This window comes from Quercus robur, chromosome 3 (genome assembly GCF_932294415.1).
Source record: "Quercus robur chromosome 3, dhQueRobu3.1, whole genome shotgun sequence".
NCBI lineage: Eukaryota > Viridiplantae > Streptophyta > Magnoliopsida > Fagales > Fagaceae > Quercus > Quercus robur.
The window spans coordinates 50,123,054-50,133,407 of NC_065536.1; the positions used below are offsets into that span (position 1 = coordinate 50,123,054).

General features: G+C 33.6%; 1 protein-coding gene across 6 annotated transcripts; it reads left to right on the plus strand.

The window, feature by feature from the left end:
- The first annotated feature begins 72 nt into the window (after positions 1–72).
- LOC126718212 (disease resistance protein RGA2-like) lies at positions 73–7,107 on the plus strand. 6 transcript variants are annotated; one of them, XM_050420300.1, is made up of 6 exons: positions 74–3,813; positions 3,976–4,047; positions 4,159–4,206; positions 5,280–5,354; positions 6,469–6,605; positions 6,834–7,107. In XM_050420300.1, exon 1 carries the CDS (start codon positions 295–297, stop codon positions 3,778–3,780), a length of 3,486 nt encoding a protein of 1,161 aa, XP_050276257.1. In that variant the 5' UTR covers positions 74–294; the 3' UTR covers positions 3,781–3,813; positions 3,976–4,047; positions 4,159–4,206; positions 5,280–5,354; positions 6,469–6,605; positions 6,834–7,107. The 6 variants fall into 6 exon arrangements, with proteins under 6 accessions (XP_050276261.1, XP_050276257.1, XP_050276258.1 ...); XM_050420301.1 differs by lacking the exon at positions 5,280–5,354 and adding an exon at positions 5,559–5,595; XM_050420304.1 differs by lacking the exon at positions 5,280–5,354 and having other exon boundaries at positions 73–3,813; positions 3,965–4,047.
- Positions 7,108–10,354: the final 3,247 nt, after the last annotated feature.

Sequence of the window (10,354 nt, forward strand, 5' to 3'; positions counted from 1 at the left end):
CACATATGAATGGTGGTTGGACCCCACATGCAACATTAAGGTATCTTCTCCTCCATGCAAAATAAAGATATTTTCTCCGCTGATACAGCTCATGACTCACAGTCACGGTTGACGTTTCTCCATAAAGTTTCTTTTTCTTGCTGTTTGACTGATTGATGTGCATTTAATCTTTGAATAAAACACAATACTGTTTGACCTTAAACGCATATCGAATCCAATCCCTCTCAATTCTCTGATATCTGTAGTATATATACTACTGCATCTGTAATCTGTTGACGAATAGTGAGAAGAGAAATGGCCGAGGCAGTTGTCTCCAGCGCTGTAGAAGCCCTCATTTCAAACTTGAGTGCTGTCCAGCAGTTTAGAGGGTATTTGAATGTGGAAGACGAACTTGGGAGGCTCCAGCAGGCTGTTTCCAGAATCCAACCTGTACTTTTGGATGCAGAGGAGAGGTACAATCAGAGCTATGAGGTCAAAATTTGGCTTAGAAAGCTTAAAGATGCATTTGATGATGCTGATGAATTAGTGGATGATTTCTTTACTGAGTCTCTGCGGCGAGAACTTCTGAACCTGGGTAGACGCACAAAACAGGTACGTATCTTCATCTCCAAGCTTGCATATGGTTCAGCAAGGTTGCCTAAGTTTAAGACAGTTATTGCGAGAATAGAGAAAATTGCATCCGAAGCTGACAGATTCCAGTTTAATAACCGGTGTCCTGAGAAGAAGGAGAGAAGAGAGTCTCAATCTTCTTCTTTGTCACGTGAGGTCGAGATTATTGGGAGAGAGGAGGAAAAGAGTGCAATTGTACATGATCTAGTGAAAATGGATAATAACAATGACAAAGCGAATGTCTCAGTGATTTCAATAGTTGGGGGCGCAGGTGTAGGAAAGACTGCACTTACTCAATTTGCATACAATCATGAGACTGTAAGAAAACATTTCCAGCTACGATTATGGGTGCGTGTATCTGAATCCTTTGTCTTGAAAACGATTGTTGAAGAGATTGTGGAATCAGCAAGCGGGGAGAGACCGGAGAATCTCGGGTTGAATTCATTGTTGGTACGCCTTCGGGTAATGATTGATGGGAAGCGGTTTTTACTTGTACTGGATGGTGTATGGAATGAAGATAGTGAAAAATGGTTCAGCTTGAAAAAACTGTTAATTTGTGGCGCGAGGGGAAGTAAAATTGTGACTACTACACGTAGTAAATTGGTTGCAGACATTATGCACACAGTTCCAATATTTTTTTTAGAACCTCTGTCATTCGACGATTCACTTGCTTTATTTAAGAAGATGGCATTCGGGGAAGAAGAAGAGCGAACAAATCAAGCTCTTGAATCCATCGGGGAGGAGATTGTACAGAAGTATGCTGGCGTTCCTCTTGCCATAAGGACCATAGGGAGTCTGTTATACTTCAAAAATTTAGAAGGTGATTGGTTGGAGTTCCTGCAGGATGAGCTTCCAAAAATTTTACAACAAGAAATTGATATTTCTGCAGTACTTAAGTTGAGTTATGATCATCTCCCATCACATTTGAAACAATGTTTTGCTTACTGTAGATTATTTCCTAATGATTATGAAATTGATGTACAGAAACTGATTAAACTTTGGATGGGGCAAGGGTTTCTCATTTCATCAAACAAAGATCAATGTCTAGAAGATGTTGGTTATGAGTACTTTATGGATCTATTCCAGAGGTCCTTTTTCCAAGAGGTAGAAACAGATGAATGGGGCATTATAAGAAGTTGCAAAATGCCAAAAATCTTGCATGATCATGCAATTTTAGTGGCAGGGGTTGTGAGCTGTGCGTCAAATTTAAATGGGGACAATATAAATGATAGAGTCCGTCATGTGTCATTCGATTTTAATTTGGTATCATCACAGCAATTTGTGAGACCCTTGCTTAAAGCCAAGAGAATACAGACATTTCTATTGCCTAGTCAGTCATGGCTTCCAAACGATGAAAAGTTCAGCAAGTCCACTTGTAGAAAAGTTCGATCATGGCTTAAAGCAATTTTTTCACGATTCAAGTGTTTACGTGTGTTGGATTTACATGATTTAGGGATCAAGGTGGTTCCAAGTAGCCTCTGTAAGTTGAAGCGTTTAAGATATCTCGATCTCTCTAAGAATGGAATCAAAAAGCTTCCAAGTTCCATAACCAGCCTGCTGAATTTGCAAACATTGAAACTTTCGAATTGTAATGTGCTTGAAGAATTGCCAAAGGACATTATAAATTTAGTCAGGCTTCGGCATCTTGAGATTGATGGCTGTGATAAATTGGCTCAAATGCCATGTGGACTGGGAAAATTGACTTCTCTTCAGACATTATCCTTATTTGTATTAAGGAATCAGTCTTTCTGCAGGCAGAGTGGCAAGCTAAATGAACTGAAGAGGCTAAACAACTTGAGCAGAGGGCTTGAGATTTTACATCTAGAACATTTGTCAGATGCTTCAACAGAAACTAAGAATGCAAATCTGAAGGAGAAACAACGTCTTCGAGCCTTGACTCTAAGATGGTTTCGACAAGATGATGCTGATGTTGATGTGGAGAGTGACGAGAAGTCATTGGAAGGCCTCCAGCCACACCGAAATCTGAAAACGTTGTGGGTGATAGGCTACGGGGGTATGAAGTTTCCAAGTTGGCTTTCTTCTCTCATATATCTTGTTAAATTTACTCTCTGCAATTGTCTCAAGTTCCAACATCTACCGCCATTAGATCAACTCCTTTTTCTCAAGAGTCTTAAACTTCAAAGGTTGCATGCTCTGGAGTACATAACAGACAGCGGCGGAAAAGACAAGTTCTCTTCTTCAGCAATATCAATAACATTCTTCCCATCCTTGAAGGAACTTGTACTCTGGGATTGTCCCAATCTGAAGGGATGGTGGAGGGATGTTCCAGTTGGTGATGATAAGAGTGCCGTTGGAACAACACAAGCATCAATGACAGATCAGCAACAACAGTCTCCGTTGCTGCCTTCATTTCCCTGTCTTTCAAAATTAGAAATTCAGTATTGCCCAATGCTGAATTCCATTCCCTTCTATCCACATCTTGATGAACAGCTGGTCCTGAATAATGCCAAGCTGACACTTTTGCAACAGACAATGTGGTATATGGCAGCATCGCAAGGCCCAACAACTGCAGCTATGTCAGTTCGTTCTTCTACTCTGCCCTCTTCCTCCTTGGGTCCTCTTTCCAAATTAAATTCTTTGACTTTAACTGGCATTAAGGAGCTAGAGTGTTTGGAAGATGAATGGCTGCAAAACTTCACTTCTCTTGAGAGTCTCATTATTTCAGGGTGCCCAAGACTAATGTTCTTATCAAATGGTATTCAGCATCTCACCTCCCTTAAGTGTATGGACATTAGGGACTGCGAGGAGCTTGATCTTTCCAGCAATGAAGGTGATGGCGAGCAATGGAAAGGACTGAGGAACCTCTGTTCCCTCACTATTTGGGGAATCCCAAAGTTGAAGTCTCTCCCGAATGGGATGCAATATGTTTTGCCTCTTGAAAAGCTCCGGATCCTAAATTGTCCAAATTTAATATCTCTTGAAGACTGGATCAGCAGTTTCACATCTCTTAATAGGCTTGTTATTTCTAAATGCCGCAAATTGGCTTTGCTGCCTCATGGAATGAGTAACCTTAAGTCTTTACGTAGACTGGTGATTGATGATTGTCCCATGTTATTGCGAAGATGCCAAGGGGAAACTGGTGAGGATTTGCACAAGATTAAACACATCCCAGAAATTTCCGAAAGGCTGACTTCTCGGGACTTTGATTAATCTCTTGTTTCATACTTCATTCAGCATGTTTAGGTATGTAAAATTCCTTCCTAATCTCAGAGGCACTCATCAATTGAAAATGTTGTTTTTATCACTTGTTAACACCCTGCTCCCCTTTTCATTTTCATTTTTTTCTTTCCTTGGAGGCTTTTGATATTTAAGCAAATTTCTCAGTTATTTTTAGTTCATATGCAGAACCAAATGCTGCAGATAGAGAGTTGGGATTCATGAGACCTCTTTGGGACTACAGATGGAATAAGAATAGCTGTAAGGACCACTTGTTTCTTTATTTTAAAAAAATCTTGTAGTATCCCTAACTGAAATGACTAGATGATGTATTTGCTTGCTTTTTTTTTTTTTTTTTAATCCTTAAAACAGTGTACAAAATGGAACATGGTGGAGGATGAGGGTGAAGATAGATTGAAGGTATAAGCCCCTTTATCTGTAGTGGGTATTTATTTCTTAGTCCTTAATCAATCAATCATCAAGCATCATATCATATACTATATAATAAAAGTTGGGTTTCGACGCCGTAATTGCACCAAATGGCTTTACCAAATTGTAGAATTTTTTTTAGATTTTTAGATTTTCAATAAATTCATTCACTTAAGTTTTTAGATAAAAACAAAAAGTTTTTGATCTTTATCAATTTTTTTGGATAAAGTAACAGTAAGTGTTCTAATGATCTTCTTCTTCTTTTTTTGGATAAACATTTATCCTACATCATCTATTTCCTAATAACAAATTAACAAATTTAAAAGTATTATTTTTTCTTCTCAAAATTTTTTTCTTTTGGAATAAATAACAAAAAAATAGCTAATATGTATTAACTTTAACGTAAATTAAAAAAAAAAAAAATCTAATAACAATCTAATAACATTAACTATTTTTTTGGGATAAAGTAAAAAAAAAAAAACTAATATGTAATTAACATAAAATTTTTAATTACGTAAACTCTTTTTTCTTTTTGTTCATATCAAGTTATCAACTTCTTCACAACTTAAAATTATCTAATATAAAAGTGAGGGTATATATACGGTTTGGTATATTTTTCCCTTTTCCTACCATATGGTTTCTTGATGGTGGAGGGATGTTCCAGTTGGTGATAGATATAATATCTTCTATTGTTACTAATTTCCCATCGTAGGTGATATTTGCAACACCATGCCTTAGTTCCATGATACATATTTGGAAGTATAAGAGCTATAAATCTACAACCTGATTGTAAACAAATTTATGTTGTTAAAGATCCATGGAGTTAATATTTTAGCCACCGTAACACATAGGACTGAATAATAAAAAAAATCATGCCAAAATCCATGATTGGGTTGTGATTTATCGTTTCTTTCTCCTTCTATATAATATATATTTCAATATTTTGCAATAGTTAAAACATGTTAAGTATAAACAGAAGCCCATTCTCTCTCTCTCTCTCTCTCAAGAAAACCCTGACACTAAATTTTTTTTTTAATTATTTAAATCTTTCATATTCTGGGTAGGTTGTACATTTAGGCAATTGTGCTGAGGTGTTAAAATCCCCATATTGAAGTTGATGAGAACATAGATATAAATGTGTAAGCAGACGAAGATGGCATCAAGATATCACATCTAGAGAACATTATTTACAAGAATTTTTTAAGTTGATGAGGACACAGAGATAACTAATAAAATTCGTCAATGTTTTTTTTTTTTTTCCTTTTTATTAATATTGTTCAAATTCTCGTGCGTATGCACAAGTTACATGCTAGTTTTATGTAATGTACTTCTAAAAAATGTAGGAGCTAGTGTGGGCAAGAAAAGCTAAGACTCAACTTGGTAAGGTCTTTCCCCCTTTCGTTAATTGTATAGACACTCTTTAGCTTGGACTCAAGCTCAATGTCTAACAAGCAGTACACATGCCAATTCATGTTCCCTATCTTAAAGATGACCAATATGAAAATCCATTTGCAATCTGTTAACCCATGTTATCTATACCATTAGGTGAAAGCTATTTTATTCTTGGTCTCAGGTTTTTAAATAGTTCTTTGAATTGTCTATATAAAATATTTTTGTAAAATATATTGCTCTCTAATTTTACAAAGAACATTCTAAGTTGCTTGATTAGAGTAGGGATATATGTAGTCTGATTCAAATCTAACAAGCATATGTTAGAGGTTTGTGATGTTGCCTTCTTAGTGTCCATATGTTATTTTCTTTGGAAAGTAGAGGAGATACCTAGGCTACATGGCTTAGTCTTCTGCGACAAGGAACAATTATAATTTATAAGGCATCTAAATGAATTTATGTGCTTCAAGTTGAAGACACCACAAAGTTGAAGACCAAAATGAATTTGGTGAAGGTTGTGAAACAGATGATGCCTTATAAGTTGTAACTTAACAAATTTTATCCCAATGTGATGATGATGATGATGCCTTCATTGCTCTCTGTGTTTAATTTGATATCCTTACTGGGCACATTACTTGAGGCATAAGCACAAGTCTAATGAGAGTTTAATATGCATGTATTTGAATGCATTTCTACTTCTAAGTTTTTGCTTTGTATTTGCCTTTGAGAGGCACTGAGTAGGGTGCAATATTGCAATTGCTTTGAAATTTAGTGATGGTATTAACTTGACATGTGATTACTTCTGTCTAACATTTAGTTGATCTATTCTAATATTATTTATTCACCTTTGTCTTTGGATATCAGAGCACGTTGAGGATGCTACTCTTTACCATGATGCTGCATCTATATAAAGTTTCCAATTTATTGGGGCATTTCATGTGTTGCTGGACTTGGGAGTTCATGTTGTTTGTAGTTTGGAGAGCATGTGTTTTGTTGACACAGTAAGCTAATAGTCTCATGTGTATCTTGAAATATCTTATATTGCTCCTTTCAATTGTCTATGGATTAGATTAAATGACTTCACATGTGAACATTTCATTAATAGATATGTTTGTGTCAAAATGTGTTTGGTGTACATGCTTGCATGTGTCCCAGCTTTGGTAGCTAACTTATTCAAGCTATGTCAAGCAGGTTGTAGTTTACTAATTTGTATTTGCTTTGAATCGTAGGTGGTAGCTTGGAACTAAAAATTTGATGCTGGAAGGAAAATAGTGGTCATCAACTGGGCATATGTTTATTAAGCAAGATTTGTAGCTAACTACTACCTGATATCTCATCCCTCTACCACTTGACCAAGGGCCCAATTGCTACATCTTTCCTACTGTTTTTATTATTATTGTTATTTTTAGTGTTGTTACTTTTTTTTTTCCCCTTTGGATAACTTAGTCAATTGTAAGTATTACATTACTATATTTCAATATATAAGAGAATATATTGTTGTCATCGTTGAACACATTACTAAGACTTTACTCTAGATGTAACTTTGTATTCATACTTAATCAATATATATATATAACCGAAACCTTTGAAATTTCCACAATTTTCCATATTAGCACAGTATTAAAAATTTAAAAAAATAAAAAAATAAACCTAAAAAATAAACATAAACCGGACCCCGATATACTCTCTGCCTTCTCCTTCTCCAAAATGCAGACCTTAAGCTCCTTTTACTAGCTCCCCCAACCCAACGCTCCTCCTCTACCAGCTCCCCCAACGTTTAGACCCAAGGTAGATCTCCTTCCTCAGACCCATGGCAAAGACACCATACCCACAGATTCCTCAATCAAAACCCACCATACACACAAACCAACAGAGATCTCCTAGAATCAAAACCTATCATACCCACACAAAAAACTATTTCTAACCCAAAAATTTTAGTTAAAAAAAAAAAAAGAAGAAGAAAGAAGCTAAAACCCGAAATTTTTTCCTCAATTTTGAATATCCTCTCTTCTCTACCCTTCTCTTCCTTCAAACGAAATTCTCTACATCAGCTTCCTCTAATTTGTTTTAAAAAGAAAGTCCAACTCCTTTGCTCCACAAACTCTATCATCTCCTTCTTCCTCAACTCTACCTTGATGCCGTAGTGGCAGTAATGGGACACTCCATGTTTTCAAATCAATGTTCTTAATTTCATTCCGTATTTATTTTTCCTCACATCAATGATCAAACATAAAACTTCAGGTTTGCTATTAAATGATTTGTGAGGGAAAAAAAATAAAAAAATAAAAGTAGAAGAAAGAATTCAGCCATGGGTTGGGATGGACGAAGAAGCATTCCTCTTGGTTCTTGTAGGCTTGCATTTGTACTTTGTAATAAGTCTGTAGAGTTTTCAAACTGGTATATTGAGATGACTAAATGAGACTTGGAAATATAAAAAGGCAAAAGCATTGGAATGTGGTATCACGTGGGTAGGTTGCTGGACTTGGGAGTAGAGAAGTTTCATGATTTATAAAATTATAAACATACTAATATATTTGTTTATTTACAAGAAAACCCAAAATATGAATTATTTTTTCCTCAATAACCATTCTGATCACTTTATTATGATTTTCTTTTTTGAAATATTGTAATAAATAAAATTCATTAAACTATATCATTTGGCTTAATAATAGTCATATATAAGTAATATATATGACTATTGGATATATGACTATTGGATATATGACTTTTATGTTGTGTATCCAAAAGTTAAGTCATTTTGAATATACATCACTGTAAGTTGCTTTAAGACATTTTCCTCTCTTCCCGTGTGTGTGTTAAAATATTAATTTTTAATTAATTTTTTTTTTTTGATTGATATTTTCCAAGAAAATGTTAATGCTAAAACAAAAAGAAAGTTAGTAATTTAATGTTTCATATCGAATTTTTAAGATTGGAATCTTAATATGTGACCAAAGAGGTTACAAAAGTTATATTTGTAAAACATTCATATAAAATAATAAGTCATACTCAATAGCTTTTCCGTGCATTGTACGGGTTAACGACTAGTTTTTTATATATGGTGCAAAATTGAGGAACTATTACATGTGTTTTACATGCAAGCCTCCTAGAACTCATTATTGTTGGGTCTACATAAGGTGTGTTTTGATGATAGTAGGTAGGTTATATTAACTTTAAGATCTGATTTGTGAATATAACTAGGAACGTGATTATATTTATGATTTTAAGTTCTTAGTTTTGTTGCTAAAAATTATGTCCAAATCATCACAAGTTGTGGATAAATAAGTCTTGGCTACAATCTTTTTCAGGAGTGCTAATAAGTGTTTTTGGCTTTGGTTTATTTGATGGACAAAGTTTAGTTACAAAATTAGTTGTAACTTAAGGCTGTACCTTACTTGATATATTTTTTTTTTAGGTGAATTTTGAGAATTCCACCATTGGAAAATCTTCTTCGTATATTTTCCATATTTGTAAAATTTCTAGAAAATTAAAGATAAATAGATATGCCACCAATAACTTGTTTTAATTGCTAGTTTTTGTAATTTAAAATAATGCATAAAATAGCTTATAGATTATATAGTATATAATATCCGATTAACACAAAATTTGACATGTATATTAAGAGTGTAAAGAACATACAATTCAACAATTATATTTTCAAAATATGTAGTAATGTTTATTTTATTGAGTAAGATTATAATTTTAGGCTACAACCAATTTTGTAGCTAAACTTTGTCCTTATTCGATTTTGTTTTTCTTTTATCATTTCTTAGCTTGCAAATATTTTTCTAAATATTGGTTAAATTTTAATTTTGCATGTGAAATGAATTATTTTGTCCTCATTTTAATTGTTGAAAATCATATAAAAATAAGACTACACAAAACTTAGCTATAATGATATGATAATTGAAGCAAAGTTGGACAAAACTCTCAAAATTGAGTGTTCTATATATGATGAAGATTTGAAAGCTTTATGGGGACGCACAACTATAATGTTTTTGGAATTACTTTTTAACCATTGTGGTTTGTGGTTATCAAATGACTACATATTGCAAAAGTTCATATTCATATTAGTTTGGAATATTTAGAAAAAATAACAAATAGTGTTGCTAGATTTGCATTTGACAGATTTCACACTAACCACGCTCACTAGAAACATTTCTTAATTTTGTGCTTTAATAGGATTTGATTAAACATTGGTGAGGAAAACGTGACTAACAATAATAGTATTGATGACCAGTGTAGTGTAGGTCATAATTAAGATAATTTTTTACAAAATATTTCAAAATACATCGTGCATCGCACGGGATATTAGTTAGTTATATATAAGTTTCAGCATGCCATTACGTCTACGAGAAAATATAAATTCACAATAAGGTTTTTAGTAATGTCAAAATTAATTATCAAAGCCTTTCTTTAATAGTATATAAGATGATTTAACAAAGTAGTTTCTATATTATCTTTTTTATTATTTATTTTTAGTTATATAAGATGATGTAACAAATTAGTTTTTATATTATCTATAATACTATACTCCATCTGCTTAGTGAAATATAAAATCTAAAATAATAGGACATTTGGAATCAGATAAAATAGAAGCCCCGCAAATCCTAACATAGAAAGTGGAGTTATTATTATTACTAACCCGTGGAATAGTTAGCAAATCTTGAATAAATAAATAAATAAATATTCACTTTGTTGAATATTCCAATTATTTAAAACCGAATGATAATTAAATCAATACTTGATA

Bases quoted from the DNA above. Each gene is read 5' to 3' on its own strand.
- LOC126718212 (XM_050420304.1), top strand. From the start codon at position 295: ATGGCCGAGGCAGTTGTCTCCAGCGCTGTAGAAGCCCTCATTTCAAAC.